This window comes from Balaenoptera borealis (genome assembly GCF_965194805.1).
Source record: "Balaenoptera borealis genome assembly, chromosome: 10".
Lineage (NCBI taxonomy): Eukaryota > Metazoa > Chordata > Mammalia > Artiodactyla > Balaenopteridae > Balaenoptera > Balaenoptera borealis.
Window position 1 is genome coordinate 9347920 of NC_138874.1, and position 16953 is coordinate 9364872.

The 16953-nt window shown below is 44.8% G+C and overlaps 2 protein-coding genes across 8 annotated transcripts in view; one reads left to right on the forward strand and one right to left on the reverse strand.

The window, feature by feature from the left end:
- Positions 1-16953, forward strand: part of HEATR1 (HEAT repeat containing 1) — a 70486-nt gene that overhangs the window by 37861 nt on the left and 15672 nt on the right. For 2 of the 4 annotated variants that reach the window (XM_082407556.1, XM_082407557.1), the window contains exons 33-45: positions 912-958; positions 1066-1189; positions 1790-1930; positions 2474-2763; positions 3465-3615; positions 4581-4739; positions 4901-5035; positions 5161-5265; positions 5352-5520; positions 5995-6149; positions 6702-6860; positions 8531-8639; positions 9598-9722. In XM_082407556.1, coding sequence (XP_082263682.1) covers positions 912-958; positions 1066-1189; positions 1790-1930; positions 2474-2763; positions 3465-3615; positions 4581-4739; positions 4901-5035; positions 5161-5265; positions 5352-5520; positions 5995-6149; positions 6702-6860; positions 8531-8639; positions 9598-9686 — 1833 coding nt within the window. In that variant the 3' untranslated portion in view covers positions 9687-9722. Of the gene's footprint in view, positions 1-911; positions 959-1065; positions 1190-1789; positions 1931-2473; positions 2764-3464; positions 3616-4580; positions 4740-4900; positions 5036-5160; positions 5266-5351; positions 5521-5994; positions 6150-6701; positions 6861-8530; positions 8640-9597; positions 9899-16953 lie in introns of those variants that run through there. The other 2 variants (XM_082407554.1, XM_082407555.1) reach the window with 1 other exon arrangement.
- Positions 11450-16953, reverse strand: part of LGALS8 (galectin 8) — a gene marked incomplete at its 5' end in the record, with an annotated part of 28415 nt that continues 22911 nt past the window's right edge. For all 4 annotated transcript variants that reach the window (XM_082407699.1, XM_082407698.1, XM_082407697.1 and 1 more), the window contains 3 exons: positions 11450-12741; positions 15507-15672; positions 16411-16499. In XM_082407699.1, coding sequence (XP_082263825.1) covers positions 12592-12741; positions 15507-15672; positions 16411-16499 — 405 coding nt within the window. In that variant the 3' untranslated portion in view covers positions 11450-12591. The remainder of the gene's footprint in view (positions 12742-15506; positions 15673-16410; positions 16500-16953) is intronic.

Genomic DNA, 16953 nt, shown 5'->3' on the forward strand with positions numbered 1-16953 from the left:
AAACAACCTCCCTAGTAAGAAGGAAAATTCAGATTATAGAGGATACCACCATGATGTTATCAAACTGGCAGGAAGTTTGAAGTTAATACAAGCAGTGGCAAGGCTGGGGGGACACGGTCATTTGTGTACAGTGATGGGTAGCAGGAGTCGGTACAACCACTTGAGAAAGTGCGGGCAGTGTCCGTTCAAAGTGAAGATGCTCACCCCTGCCATCTAGCAGTTCCCTTTCTCTACGAGAACTTGCCTGGATGCTCAAGGAGAAAGGTTCTTTTTTAGCACTGTTACTAAAGGGGGAAGAAAAGGGCCATAAAACTAAATATCTACCAAGAGAGGTGAGTGAATAAATAAGTCGTGGTACATGGAGAGGAATACTGTGTGCAGTTAAAACGAATGAACTAGAACAACGTAAGTCACCATAGATAGATCTCAAAAATCTAATGTAATCAAGAAAGCGTGTTGCCGGCTGATACGTACTCTGATAACATTCAGCCGCAGATTCAAGTTTGTGGGGCTTGGGGTGGAAGGAGATTGGGATTAGGGAACGATACAGAGGGGACTACAGCTGTATCCTTAAGTTTAACATCTTAAAATTAGATATGGGCTAACGAAAGATGAGCATTTCAGAAAACTAATAGGTGTTAATCGCTTGCTGTATTTTTCTTAATCTTTGTAGTACTTTACAGATAGTATGAATATCTATAGAATGTAATGAAAATAAGTGAAAAGACTAATTAAATTAAGGGAAATGGAGTTATCACAGTATGACAGGGGTGATCTGGACCTGATTAAATTGTAATGTGAGAAAACACCGGGGGAGAGAGTTGGTCGGTCTCCGATGTTTCATTGCACTTCAAATGATTTTTTATCATCGGCTGTCATACTGTTCTAATGACGCCTTCTTTAAAAATTAGGTAGTTGAAAGTGGCGGTCCTAAGGTGTTGACAGGCCTTGAACAGAGGTATGTTACCTTTTTTAAAATTTGTATTTGGAAATAATTTCAAACTTTTAATCAAAAAGCTGGAAGAAGAGTACGCAAGACTCTCTCATGCGTCTCCTGTGTTTCAGGTTGCTAGAAATGGTTCTTGGCTACATTAATGCTGTAGCACAGTCCATGGAGAGAAACGCAGACAAGCTCACTGGGAAGTTTTGGCGAGCGCTCCTCAGTAAAGCTTATGACATGCTGGACAAGGTGGGTGTTTATTTCTCCCTGTCTTCTGTGTTTTGTTGCTGTTCTATGTCATCGTAAAGTTATTTAACAGAAAGTTTTACTTTAAGAGTAAACTTAGCAATAGCTTAAGAGAAAGCAGCCCAGATTTTTCTTGGAAAAGAATCTCTTGATGACTGGAGATCATTTTATCAGGAAAACAGTTGCTTCCCTACCAACTGTGAGAACATGTGCCTCAATAAATATGATGCTTTAAATATTGATTCATGTCCTGCTATATAATGTTCGCTTTATTCAAGTGGAATAAAAGATAGCTATTCAGTGGAGCTTGTAGTTCACCAGTAAAATCAGTGGCCAAGACCGCTGTTGCAGATCCAGCTGAGGCGCTTAGCCGCGTGGCGCTGAGCAGTTCACAGTGTGAGCATCCTTTTGTCGTTGTTGTTGTTTGTTTGATCAATGTGGTTAGTCATGCCTCCCTAAAGGGTTAGTGCAACAACTAGATAGTGAGAGAAAATGCCTCGCACCTAGAAGGTGTGCAGCGAATGGAAGTCTGTCTTAAATGAGTCATCCTCCCTTTTGTATTTTTTATTTTCCTTTTTTGTTAAATGTAAAACTGCTGTGTAGGTCAATGGCTTGCTGCCCACAGAAACCTTCATCCCTGTGATCAGAGGGCTGCTGGAGAACCCACTGCCGTCTGTTCGCCGGAAAGCTTTGGATCTTTTGAACAACAAACTACAGCAGAAAACCTCCTGGAAGAAGAAAATTGTAAGTGAAGACTGCGCTACAGACCCATTTCCCATTCTTGGCTTTATCAGAGCTGCATTCAACTCCTTGAAGTTTCTCCAGCGGTACAATTTAAATAGGTATATTATTATCCAAATACAATGCTGTGGTGCGTGTGTGTTTAAAATGTGATGCTAATTCTGATAGGAGCACGTATATACGTGTTATAAGAGCTCTTAGAGTGGAATTGCAGCCTAGTAGTATTCTTGCTTAACATGGACCATAACTTTGCCTTAACTTTGCCTTAATGGACCATGACCATTGCCTTAACTTTAGCACGATTCTAATCCTCTTTCACTCCACATGGGTAAGGTGCTTTATATAAATACAGAATTGGTCGCAAGCACATGCGTCCATTTATTGGTAAATAAAGCAGATGGAGAAAAGGTCGCTTGTGTTTAATCGTGTGGCGTAGGACATCTTGGTCTGATCTCCATTTAGGCAGTCTCAAGCAGTAAACATGGAGAAAAGGACTAGCATTTTGTTTGTAGCTTTAATTATTTGGGAAGTTTGGCTCTTTTTCAGGTTTCCCATTTCCTGGAACTGGTCCCAGTCCTTGTGGCCATGGTGAAGCATAAAAGAAAGACATTAGAAGAACAACCAATAAACAGACAGACAGCTTTATACACCTTGAAGCTTTTATGCAAGAATTTTGGTGCAGAAAATCCAGAGCCTTTTGTCCCTGTGCTGAACACTGCCGTGAGGCTGATTGCTCTAGGAACAAAGGAGGAGAAGAACGTCCTGGGGGGTGCCCTGCTGTGTGTGGCCGAGGTGGTCTCCACGCTGGAAGCCTTGGCCATCCCTCAGCTCCCCAGGTATGTCGAGGGGACCTGACACAAGACCACCGCACGAGGTTTCTGGTATCAGCTGGAAAATAAAACCTTAGTGACTTTTTCCCGACTGTCAGTAGAAGTTTCATAAAATTAGATTTGTTAGAGAAGTGACCTTTTCTTCAAACTGGAAAATAATAACATTCTCGTTTACCTGATGTGTATTGTCCCCCAGTTTTTGCTCCCCTTTGACCAGCGTTCCTAGGAAGCAGTAGGTGACAACACTGCTTCGTAGAGGGGCCCAGCCGGTTGGGCCACAGTTGCCAGGTGCTGGCCGCGCCAGAAGTGGCCGCTCCTGGCTCTCTCGTTGGCTCTGGTGTTTGCCAGCGTGCAGCCTTGCCAGCTTGCCAGGGTTACGCAGCCTGTCAGAGCTTTGCCGTCTACAAACCGAGGCAGCACCAACCTCACAGGATGCCCGTGCGGCAGTGTGTGCGGGGCTTTTTTGCCCGACACACGGCAAGTGTTAAACTGAAAGGTGGTGTTATTATTTAAGGTGATGCTGGGTCAGTACTGCGGGCACTGGGAGAGCTCTTGCTCTCGGTCACATAAACCGTGTAGACGTTTTGTGGGACGTCAAAGGTGTAACGGGCATGGTTATTTGGATTTTTTCAGAGTGACTTCTGCTCTGTTCTCCGTTCTCTACTTCTGCTTAAAGTTCCTCTGAAGCTTGTGCCCTTTCTTTCCAGCCTGATGCCACCCTTGCTGACAGCCATAAGGAGCACCCGCGACCTGGTCTCGGGCGAGGTCTACCTGCTCAGCGCCCTGGCGGCCCTGCAGAAGGTGGTTGAGACCCTGCCGCACTTCATCAGCCCCTACCTGGAAGGTGTCTTGTTGCAGGTGAGCTGGTGACCACAGGGGGGGAAGGGGAAAGCTTACAGATTTGATCATTTTATTCGTGCTTGACGTTTTTCATTTGGCAGGAAGATTCTTATTACTGAAAAGAGGTGCTTGTTTTAGTGAATGTGTCCCTTTGTCACTGCCATCATCCCTCCTGTTCAGTCGTGACGTTGGTATGGGTGTCACTTTGTCATGAGGCTCTTCTCTTTTTTGACTTTGCAGGATGTATTTTATTGCTTTTCCCCCCATGAGCTCCTTGGCCTTGGTCTGGTAGAGCTTCTTGTAGAAACAGGCATGCCCACTTAGTTCCTCACGTGAAGGTTTCTTAACCCTAAGGCGTCTGTCAGAGCGGAATGCCTGTGTTGCAGTCCAGACGGCGGACTAGTGGCGTTTCCAACGGAATGCAAATGCCCGAGAGTGGCCTCCCGCCCCACCCCATGCTGTTGCATTGATCACTGGCCATTTATGAGGTTAGGAGCCTTAAGTGCCGTGACGCAGATGACTTAACCGATTCACATACTCTCCAGCCAGGCCTTGAAGGCAGACTTCTTATAGAAAGGGACCTCTGCATCTGAGGAGCTTTCTAGATTCTTTAGCAAAGGAGAACGTGACTCTCTCTCCTCATGGTCCCCGGATTCCTGTTCTCTAAGATCGTCGTTCTGAGTGCTCTGTGTCCTGCCTTCCGCCATCTGCCTGCATCCCTGACTCCCTCTTGGAAAGAGGCATCGGTCCGTTTTTATCTACTTAATACTACAAATAAATATTTATTTTTATTTCTTGTATTTTAACATTCGGGGTTGGCATTGACAGGAATGGTGCGTTGGTGGCAAGTGCGCTGAGCTTTCCCAGGCACCAGCGTTTGGACGGGCTTTTCCGTCCTTACCAGGACTTCCTGTAGGTGTGCAGACAGGTGCTCCCGGCGAGGACCCGCGGTGGCCTTGATCGTTGTTGTTACATCCCTACAGGTGATTCACTTGGAGAAAATCACTAGTGAAATCGGTCCTGCCTCCCAGGCTAATGTCCATCTCACGTCCCTTAAAAAGACCCTGGCTACCACGCTGTCACCCCGAGTCTTACTGCCAGCCACCAACAAGACATACAAGCAGATTGAGAAGAACTGGAAGGTTAGACTGTACTGGGTATTAGACTTTGGAGGAGGGAGATGTGGTACTGAAATGTTTAGATTTTCACTTAAAGAAGAATATGGTGGTTTAGTTCCATTATAAATGCATTAATGAACTAGAGGAATATTAACAGTTGGCGTGTCTCTTGACTGTGTTTTCAGAATCTCATGGGCCCATTTATGAGCATCTTGCGCGAGCACATTGGGGTGATGAGGAAGGAGGAGGTCGCCTCCCACCAGCCCCAGCTCACCACGTTCTTCCTGGAGGCCCTGGACTTCCGCGCCCAGCACTCTGAGGTAGGCGTGTTTCTCCCCCCCACCCCCCGTCCTAAACTTCTCACCTAACTCAGACCTGTTGTACTTGCCAAAGTTAGGGCTAGATGTCACTACTCTGGCTAATAAATCAGCTCTTCTGTTTTCAGAATGATCTGGAGGAAATTGGAAAAACGGAAAATTACATCATTGACTGTCTCATGGCTATGGTTGTAAAACTTTCTGAGGTCACGTTCAGACCCCTGTTCTTCAAGGTGAGCTCTTTTCCTCTACTTCTCCTTTTGCTCACGTATCAGTTACAAGATCTGAAGAAGAAACTAATGCTACTTTGTCTTTTTAGCTGTTTGATTGGGCTAAAACAGAAGACGCCCCAAAGGACAGACTGTTGACATTTTACAACTTGGCAGATTGCATTGCTGAAAAACTGAAAGGGCTTTTTACCCTGTTTGCTGGCCACTTAGTGAAGCCTTTCGCTGACACCTTGAACCAGGTGAACATCTCCAAAACGGGTAGGTAGCTGACTCCAGGTCAGTTGGCACACTTGCTCTGTGAACCTTACGTGAGATACAGTAAGTATAAGGAAGGTGAATTCTTTATAGTCAGTTGTCAGACACTGAAGTGTTTTAGCATGTTATTAATTAACTGACTCACTTGCGAGGAAGAATAAATGGGCAGTCCTGTGTTATTGGAAGTAACTCTAAAACATTAAGATTGGTTTATTCTTTAATGCTAATAAGCAGTCCAATTGCCAAACTAAGCAATCTTAATAACCAAGAATCTTAACTCTGAAAGAACAAATCACCCCCCCGAGAGACCGTCCGTTTAATTTGTGCTCTGCCTTCGTCCTGACTGTGATTTCTGGATCATTTTAGAAATAACCTTCTGGTTATAGTTCTGTTAATAGCGATTTGAAGTTAAACACTGGAGATTAAATTGTGAAATTCAGCTTTTTTGTTTCCATTTCTTCTCTCCCCTATCTACAGATGAAGCGTTTTTTGACTCTGAAAATGACCCTGAAAAGTGCTGCTTGCTACTGCAGTTTATTCTGAACTGTTTATATAAAATCTTCCTCTTTGACACCCAGCATTTTCTGAGTAAAGAGAGAGCAGAAGCCTTGATGATGCCCCTGGTGGACCAGGTAACCAGTGGAATCATCTTCTGTTAAAAGATAAGGAAGCCATCAGTGTTACATGCCTGCAGGGTTTGTATCGACCAGAACCACAGTTTGCTGGTGTTTTTTTCCTTTTCATGAAATTTTTATTTCAAAATTGATTTCTCATTTTTCATGGATGTATTAATAACTTATCTTTGTAGTGGCATTTACCGAGTTTTACTTTAAATTTTTTCAGATAAGAGGTATGATGTAAGGTGTATTAGTTAAGTTTTCAATTCTTAAAAACTGGGTTCATTGAGAATGTGTCGGGATCTGGCTGCCCTCCTCTCAGAGCTTCTGCAGGGGGAAAGGGATGTTGCTAAGGGCGGTGATTCCATTTGAGTTCTTAGAAGGTAGTTAAATTTGCGTGCTCGCTCTCTCTCTCTCGAGCAAACAGTACCTGGTTTTTGAGAATAAACAGCACCTTGGGTTTTGAGCCTGCTGATATCAGGAAGGGTAGTAAAGTACTATATACATTGAGTATTTTCTCAAACAGCAATGAGACCCGTTGCTCAGTCCTTGTCTCACTGTGAACAGCTGGAAAACAGGCTTGGAGGAGAAGAGAAGTTCCAGGAACGGGTGACAAAGCACCTGATCCCGTGCCTTGCACAGTTCTCGGTGGCCATGGCAGACGACTCGCTTTGGAAACCACTCAACTACCAGATCCTGCTGAAGATGAGGGGCTCCTCACCCAAGGTTAGGAGCCGCAGTGCCAGCGGGGGCGTCGTGCGCTCTCCCTGGGGCCTCACCGGTCTGCACTGCTGCGTGTCTTCTAGCACCAGGGTCCAGCTGCGTCAGGCCGAAGGTTGAGCCGAGAAACCTGGTTTTCACTTACAGGCCATTTATAAATAATGGCAGTCCTCCCCCAGCCCCATGGTGTGCTAGACACGAGCACTAAAATACTTTACACTTTTAAATATTGAAAAGACTTGAATTCCTCATGTTTCTTATGCACCATTTAAATGTCAGTGGGCTCCCAGAGACAGCATGCTTTGTCTACAGAACATTCCTTTGAGTTAGAGCAGAGTATTATCCCTGTTGTGTATCGATCTCAGGCTTAGGACTTGGTGGAGTAACGCACGGTAAGGGCTAGCAGTTGATGCCCATTAACGTGGGGAGGGGGGATGAGCGCAAGTTTGGAAGTTTTCAAACTGTTCTAGCAATGAATCGCCATTCCTCAAACTAATTATCACACTAGAACCTCAGTGGATAAAACAGACTGAAGCAGAATTTTGTTAATTTATTAGTTGAAATTCACAGCATTTCTTTATTAGGAAGTATGAAAACAATGAGGCTGTTTCAAAGAACCCCCAAATTTTATTTTATTCTTTTTTTTTTTTCAGATTAATGTTTTTATACTTTAATTTTTCTAGTTCAGTTTCCTTTTTACACATGAAAGGATTGAAGTGCCCAAGGTTTTCTTTTTCTAGATTGGCTTGAAAGATCCTGGAAGTAAAATGTAATTAACAAAATATATTTTTCTTCTTCTTATGCTAATTCTTCTTCACAGATGTATGGATGGGAACCCCCAAGTTTTAAATTGTAGGATCTTACAAAGTTGCAGCATTAAATTTGTTGTTCTGTAATATGTTGTTTTGATTGTACAATATCAAGAAAATCCTGATTGAACACAGGCAGTAACAAACGTTTTTTCAACAACTCACTTTGTTCTATCCATATATTCTTTACCAGAATAACCCAAAACCAGAAAGAAGACTAACATAGCTTTTGTTTCAAAGTGAATCACTAACAAAACAAACAACTGGTTGCATTCCTTGTCATAGACAAGTCATGTGAGCAACACTCCCATCTTTAAGTTCCAAAACTAGGACATTTATGACACAATGAGTGTGTTTTTTAGTCAGGCTGGGGTGAGGGTGCGGCCAGAGCCGGCGCCTGGCCCCTCACACAACCACACGGTGACCCCACTCAGGGTCCTGAGGGCGGGAGTCCTGCCTGCAGTGGCCGGGGACGCGGTCCTGCCGGGTCAGCATCACCAGCGGCCAGGCCAGCCGGCGGCTCCAGTGCAGTCACATCTGATGACATACTTGAATTTGCAGGTGGCATTTTTACTGGTTTGTTTTAAGAAAAATGTTATAAAAAGACATTCACATGAAAGGCTTGTAGTACTAGAACACAGATTGAAAAGCACTGATTTATAAGGTTGCCCGTATTATAGGCGGATCCCGAATTGTTAAACAAACTGGTATTCCAAGATGAAAGTTGGCCAGAAAGTGAAATAAACTCACACGAGGTAACAGTTTAAAATTCGGAGCTCATCTCAAGTTAGATCATAAAGTAATACAAGAATACTAGTTTTTTTTTTTTTTTTTAATTATTCTTCACCTTTTTTTTATCCCTTTCAGGTTCGATTTGCTGCTCTGATTACGGTGCTGGCACTGGCTGAAAAACTAAGAGAGAATTATATCGTCTTGTTACCAGAATCCATTCCTTTCTTAGCTGAATTGATGGAAGGTAATTCCCAAACTATTAAGAAATAATTAGAGTGAACTTCTGTGGGAACGTGCCCAATGAGAATGCACATTTGGATAGCCTGTGCTGAGCTCGTGTCTCCAGCGCTCTGTGCAGAGGCTGAGCGCCTGGTTTGAGTGGGGTGCAGGGGCCGCCTCGCTGTCGTTTGAGATTTGTTTATAGCCTAATCGCGCTATCTTTACTTTTGTGTTTTTTGCTGACAGTGCAGTCTATGATAGTGTTTTTCTTTAACCTCGTGCATGTCTACGATTGAATATTTTGGTCCACAGATATAGGGTTATTGTACCAAAACATCCAGTGCCACTAAGGCTGCAGTGGGGTGGCTGCGTGTTAACGACCAGCACTCGCTCCGCGCTCTATGTGGATGATGCCGTTATCCCCCTTTTATAAAGGAGAAAACTAGAGGCTGTAGGAGATGAAGTAATCTAGCTGATAAAAATGTGTGACAGGTGGAACTGGGGCTTAAGTCCAGGTTTGGGCAGTTCTGGACGAACGGCAGGACGAGCAGTGTGCCACCACGCAGCCCAAGAAATAACAGCGCAGCTTATTAGCGGGGTGATGGAGGCGAGCGGACAGATGCCTTCACGTTAGCGATTCACTGCTGATCCAAAACCAGGTGCCTGCACCTTTGTTTCCTCCCTCCTGGAGAGGGGCTGTGTGAACTACTAAAAAGAGTGGCTTCGCTAGGCATCTGGAATTCTCATCTGAGCACCACTCTTTTGGGGTCTGTCTTATTCTGCTTCCCAAGTCCTAGACCGAAAGAAGGGAAGGAAGGAGGAAGGAGGAAGGCAGAGGAGGGGTTCCCAGGACGGCTTCCGCCTCCATGTAGTACTGCGCTTCATTCCTCTCTTCTGGCCGACGGCCAGCGGATGCGAGGCGTGAAGACCCAGGCTCTGAGAACTGAGGCAGGAAGACGGACTCATTTTCATTGTGTTTTTAGATGAGTGTGAAGAGGTGGAGCGCCAGTGCCAGAAGACTGTCCAGCAGCTGGAAACCGTCCTGGGAGAGCCGCTCCAGAGCTACTTCTAACACCCGGGCTTCTGGTATTTCATGCTCTGTTCAGAGGTCAGACTTATTTTTCATATTTTTATTTTGGGTGTTTAGGACCATATTACTTTTGGTGCCGTAACACCTACTTGGACTTCTTTACGAAATTCCCACCTGGTTTGTGCTACCACATAACCCTCTCCTGCCAGTTGTACAGAATATACAAAAAGAGTAAACGATACATGGTATTTTTATACAGACTGCTGTTTGTTTAATTAAGACCATCGATTATGGTCTTTTCTGAGTGATGTTATTACCATTACATACATGATTAATTTTAGCACCCAAAGCTAACCCCCATTTAGACAGTAAAGCCTTGACTTTCCTGGTAAAGGACTATCTTTTGTACGTGGTATCTGTGTCAGAGATTTCACTCAAAGCAGCTCTTTACTTCAAGAAAATGAGAGTTATTCAGCACCCGGCAAGAATGCTTTGAACTGTAAAGCCATTTGGACTTGTACTTTTCATTTTGGGTAGATGACACGTCAGTCTTAATCTTTGCGCGTGCTCGTGGAGGGGAGTCGTTCTGGAATGCATTTTCTACTCTCGACTATGATCGTCTCTCCTTTATCCTTCAGTCTGTTGGGGGGCAGGGGGTGGAGGCAGTAGGCTGTTTATAAGACAGCCACACCTGACTGCTCCCACAAATAACGAGGGCCCGGAAACACCAGGTGGTAAGAAGGAGCCCCTTCAGGGTTAGAAATGCTCACATTTCTATTGGTGGTTAACCAAGGATTACTTTTATGAGGAGTAAAGTAAACAACAGATTTTTTTTCAAAGCTTTGAAGTTCTCTAATCTCTGTACTATGTCGTGGTGAAGCTGCAAAGTGAGGGCGCAAAGAAAAGTAAACAAATCTGCCTTTATTTTGTTTAAGGCATTTTATTTATTTATGCCTTTTTAAAATTTAAGGCATCTAAGCACTGTTCCATAGATGTTCAAATCAAGTCTGAAAGCCCTTGATCTAATTTAATACAGAAATTTAGTGTGGAATCGTGACAAGCAAAAGGCTGATTTGCAGTTTGGAGACAGCTTGCTAGGAATGCATATTTCTCTTTATGAAACATCTCAACATGATTCATTAATAAATGCTAATAGTGTCTTTTCAAAAACAATCTTAAGATTTTGTACTTATTCTATCAAAGAAATGGTCTGACTTCTTAGTGTCATCCACATAAAACGGAAATGAACTACGTTTAAGACTTACAGGAAGCAAGGCAAGTGGGCTTTTCTTTTTTCCTAAGTGGTCCACAGTTTCCACCATCTGCCAGGCCCTCTGATGTTCTTTTCTGGAGGGGGAAAAAAACCTTGGGGGATTCTAGACCCTTCTTGCCTTCTATAGCTTTCCCAACATCCTCTCCTCCACCAGTGTTTTTTGTTTGTTTGTTTGTTTGAGCTTGGCAAGACTGAGCATAATAAATTAATATGAAAAGGTGGAAAAGAATTAGGTGCTAGAAGTTTCTACACTGAGTACTTTTTAAAAGTAAGACTGGTAATAGTATTCTTTCCACTATAGGGATACAAGTAATACCTAACCAAAAGCTGTTATGAAAATATTCCCAAATCCTGGCAGAATTCAGCCCAGCGATTTAATATAAAATGATCTGACTGATCTAGCTTTTTACCTCCCCACTCCCAAGGCTTTGAAATTCCCTGTGACAAGATCTGACCTGTAAGAATTCTACAAAGAACTTCTGCCAACTCGCTTCAAAGAATAACAGAAAAAATTACAGAAATGCAACAACAGTTTAACTTGCTGGTACAGGTTTGATTTTAATCACTGAAGGGAGAACAGCGTTTTGATCTCAGTCACTAACGATGATGGGGTCGTCTTAGAGGAGGAGAGGCCGTGCTGGCTGCGTGCGGACAAGCAACAGACACACACCGCCTCTCTCTACTCCACTGGTCTCTGCTGGTCTATTTTACTCTCTGATAGGGCCTGTTCTGTAATCAACCATTAGGTCTAATGTTGGCATTGCTTTGTTACCCGCAAACATTTTACAAATTGAATCCATCTCTCGTCTACCTTAAACTTTCTATAGAGTATATGCAGAGGAGACCTCTGACTCACCCTAAATTCCAATATTCTAAAATAATACTGGTACAGAAGATCAGTGGCCTGGAGAGTGACATCAAGTTTATTTCAGCACCATTTGGTTTTGTTCATTTTGCTTTGTTTTTTGCCTCTATCTTGTGCTGTGTTCAGATCTCATAATGATATTTGGTAATGCTTACAGCTAGAAGAGCTAGATATTATGCTAAAGAAAATCGCCAGATGTAGGTCAACATCAATCCTCTCAATTACGGGATACGATCAAACACTGGGTATGAAGGGCAGCACTGGAGGAAGAGTGGTGTCGCCTACAGATAGATTAGTGTCCTTAGGTGATCTAATAGAGTAATTCTTTCTTTTCAGTGCCTGGTGGGTTTATATAGTGCATGGAGGAGAAACAACGGCACAGTGGCAAAGCACGGAAGGCTCTGAGCTGAACAGAACAGGGAACGTACGTGCCCCACTGTGTGCTCCCAGCTCCCAGCACAGTGCCGGCAGGAGACGAGCGCTCCGTGCAGGGTGGCTACTGTGTCACGGCAGGCTCTTAGTAAACACGTGCTGAATGTGAAGCAGGTTTGAAAAAGAGGCGGCCAGGGTGCAGGAGAGCGAGCAGAAAGGCCTGTTATAATAATGGCTATAAGCTGCTGTTGCCTCAAATGTCCTCATTTTTTGCTTGACAAAGCCTCACTGCATGACATGGACTGAGGACACCCAGTAGGACTTCAGCTCACTTTAACAATATATATAAACCATATCATGAGAGTAAGATGCATTTTAACAAGGCCAGTGTTACACAGAAGTCATCTGTATTTCAGTTTTTGTAGCACACCTGTCAGCTACCAGCTCCTTACTTCCAGTAAGTGGATATCGCCATCGATTTCCAGCGTGTCGATATCACTCAGGTCTTTAAATCTGTGTCTGTACTCCAGGCTGTGTACACCATTTACTGCAACCTTGAATTCTCTAACATCGCAATAAATTATCATCTGGAAGGAAAGTATACACAACATTAGTGGTGCCCCTGGGCTAAAGAGTTTGTTTCCCCGCACACGAACGGCGTGTCAAAAAGTAAACCATTTGGTTTCCTCTCCCAGCCTGCCGCCACCGACTCCCTGCTGCAGTTTCCAGGATCTGACTAACGTGTATCTGTAGTGGCACTTTCTGCCTTGTCCCACTCCAGGAAGTGACTCTCACGTGCCTGGACCCTCACACTGTCCCCAGGGCCTGCTGGCTTCCTGTCCTCGGCACGCGCCCTCTCCTGCCCCGTGCTCCTGGGTAAGCGGCAAGCCGCCCTCCCCGCCGACACTTGGGAAGGAGAAAATGGCTGACCGCGACAGTCGTTCACAGAAGAGCTGGTTCCCAGTCACAGGCTGGGAGCCAAGGGGCTTGGATCCTCACTTCACCGCCTCAAACTCCGGGGTCTTGGGCAACTCAGACAATGTGGGATCTCAGAAGTTTAGGGCGCTCGCTAGGGACTGCACAGCTGCTTGGTGACCCTGATTCCCACCCAGCTCAGCACATCCTGCCTGTTTCTCCAAAGCTCTTCAAAGCTCAGTGTTCTATGAACCTATGAGTTTTGGCAGAGATACAGTTCAGAGTCCTCACTGGTGTTAGCCCTTCAGAGTTAACTGCTATCCTTTTAAGTCGCTCGTACACCTAAACCTCTTACTTCTGCTACCACGTTCCCCGTGCCAGTCTGGCCACTGACTACCATTTGTTTCCCACCCACACTGCACGGGCCAGTTGGGTGAACCCACACTGTGCTCTCCCCAGAGGCCAGACTGAGGCACAAAATCTGGATCTGCAAAGCAGTCAACTGAGTGTCTTTTTTCTTTTGCTAGGACTAGTGGAAATGGCTGCTGGGGGAGATTAGGAAGAGGGGGAAGTTCCATGGATAACAGCAATAACTGACACAGATGAAGGCGGCAGGGCTATACAGAGAACTGGGGAAAATAGCCGTAACTGGGGATTATATGCCCACAACGATGGTGGAAATCCCAGTTTCAACCAGGTGGAAGGGACCTTGGTGATGGACATTTAACAAAATCTCAAAACACGAAACACACAGCCTCATGCTCGGAAGGGAACACAAACTGGCATTAGACGGAGGCGGCGGGAGAAGAGTTCTCTAGACTAAGTCAGAGCAAGTGCAGCGCCAGCACGTTCTGTTACAAATGGAAGAGAAATGGCAGGCAGCCTAGTGGACACACTGTTGCAAAACAAAGAGAAAAGAAAAGTACATACATGCAAACATGGAACACCAAGATCCCTCAACCACCTGAACAGCTCCTAAGAACATGAATTTGATAAAGAGCTCACAGATGAAGTTATAAAACCGAAAGATATTTTTTAAATGATTACAGCTGGAACTAATAGGTGAATCTGAAATGCCACGGAACAGAAGATACTGTTTAAAAGCAAAACAATGGCTTTAATGGAAAGATGTGAGAATCTCAATGAAAGCCTATTAAAAAGGCAGGAGTTTAAAGCTATTGGAAAAAAGCTATCACTACAAAAAAAACTGACAACAATGATCCAACATGAGGACAGCTACTCTTCTTCCTGAAGTAGAAAACTAACAAAAGGAGAAGATTATTTAAAAGGATGTATTATTGTCCTCTTTTACTTTAATACAGTAGTCCCAAACTTGGGGCTCAAATAGGTCAAAAACCAGGTCACGAGTTTCCAGCCACCAACCACAAGGATCAGCTTCCTGCTGGAGCAGCCGCCTCTGCCTCCAGTGAACCCACGCCACCCTTCACAGCCTGACGGCCGCCTAGTCAGCAAGCCCTGTGCCGCCCTTCCCACCTCCAGCGACTTGCCCGTACCATCCCTGAAATCCGGAAAACCCAGATTACCTTCCCCCCCACCTCCTTCTGAATTCCAAACGAGTACCCACCACTCCCAGGGAACCCGTGATGAGCTCACTCCTGTCTGTCACTCCCCACACCAGGGCGCTGCATTAGACGGGAACTTATGAATAAATATTAGCGCCAAATCACCACCTTCCGGTCAGCCTGATGTTCACGCTTTTAACAGCTCTGAGGAGTCTTGTGAGCTCCGACGGTCCAGAGCATGTGACAGTTTAAAATGTTGGAGAAGCATGACCGAAATCAGTGACCCTAAATGACCACGTGAGCAGTGAGTCACGGAAGCTGGTGAGGGCACCCAGCCAACCACGCAGCACCCACGTGGCGATACTACCCAGAAGCACATCTGGGGAGAGGCTGTGTTAGAATGTTCGCATCTTTGGGGGCTCAGGACTACACGCCTTCAAGTCCCGATGGTCTAAATGTGTCTGTCTTTGACTATATACAAACAGGACTGCCTGGAAGAGAGTACTGCCACCTAAGCTGTGTGTCACCGGGACGACGGATAGTGCCGCCAGTCTCGTGGCTCCTACGTCCTCACGTTCACTTAGGATTAAACGCGCTACTCCCGCCCTGCGACAAGGTTCCTGTTAAAACTCCTATTAACTAATATGGGGCTACACAGAAATTGTCATTATGAAAACAAATGTCAGATAATTCCAATGCAAATAACGTGGCACTCGACTGGCTTGGCCGTTTATGCTGATTATCTGCGTTATAAAAGACGGCATTCAAAATACAATCTCCAAATAAACAAAAACCACACACAATCTCCACATATTAAGTTGGACTCAATTTAAATGGACCATTTATCTTACATCTTACCCCTGCCTGCAGGATTCTTTTTCCTGTCCCATTTTCAAAAAAGATAATTATCTCACCTCAAAGTACATCCCAGGACTAAAAGGGAAACAGGTAATATTTCTCTCTTCTTCTCCCCAGGACTGCTGAAGAAAAGAATTTCTTACAAATGCTTTAACATTCAGGCGTGGGTTCAGGTGGAGAGCAATATCCTTGGATTTTCCTGATAGTAGATCAACAGCAAAGCTTTTGAGAGAATTTAAAACAACTAATTAGCCAAGTAGAAGAGAGGAGTCCAGTTTCTGCAATTTTAACAATCAGAATTAAACTCTGATTACACAAAACATGTACACACAAGGACCCAGGAATGCCAATGAAGGTGACATTTAAAATTCCGAGTCAGCATACCGCTGGTATAAGTATGTTATTTGCAAAATAAAAATATGAAGAACTTTCAAATCCACGTTTAAGGCTATGGGAAGAAATTAAAGGGTGAGAGCAAGTGACCCAAAGGATCACGTCTGCTGCAATAGGGTCCTTCCAAGCAGGAAGTCTTTCAGCATTTACAAGTGCACTGTTCTTCTTCAAAGTATACTACTTGCTAGAAAATAGCTCTCATTTCAAGCTTTCAGAACTCTGAACACCTCTGGAAAAGGTTCTAAAAGCAGGAATCTTATAAGACCCATGGCAAGAGGAACGAGCCCTAATAAAAGTGATCTGCTCTCGCAGAGCTGCCCTGCAGTTCTACAAGGGTGGGCCTCGTGGACAAAAATGCCACCCTCCTGCCTGGCCACAAAAAGCCTAGGTGCCGCCAACTACTAGTTGTCAGCAGTCCAACTTCCTCTGGCTTTAACAGTTTCACTTTTCAAATGAAGCTTATGACATTAGCCCGACTTGCACCTCACGAGATTGTTGACAGGGTTACAGCTGTAAGAGACACACGCAGCAGCAGCTGCATTATTACGGCCACTTACTGATACTGACCCTTTGGCGTTTGTATTTACTTCTCCTTTTATGACGACAGTCCGTCCAGGGCCCATTGAGGAGTTCAACCTCGCCACGAACGGCAGAGTCTGCAAAGAAACCCCGGTTAGCATCAGGAAGCCTGCAAAAAGGGATCTTGAGGGAAAACTGCCGAAAGACACTGGGAAATGTTTAAAGGCCGTGAACCCCATGAAGGGACAGACCAAGTCTGCCTTGGTCCCAGGTGGGTCCCTGGCTCACAGCAAACGCTCCATGTTTCAGACAGTGAAATGAATTGGATGTGGGGAGGGACCTGACATCCTCTGCCTGAGTGAAATGCCCTCTGAGAAAGTCACCTCGGCTGGCCTGAAGCGTGCGCTGCCTTCAGCCTGGAGGGGAAGCGGCTGAGGTAGGGGGAGTTACAGAAACACACACTAATGGCTCAGGGACCTGATGTCCAGTTGACTGACAGCCGTCCAGGACACCAATGCAAACGCAGAGTGGCTGCTTTGGGCTTGTACTGAGGGTAGAGGTTACACATACCAGCTAACTAACACTTAACTT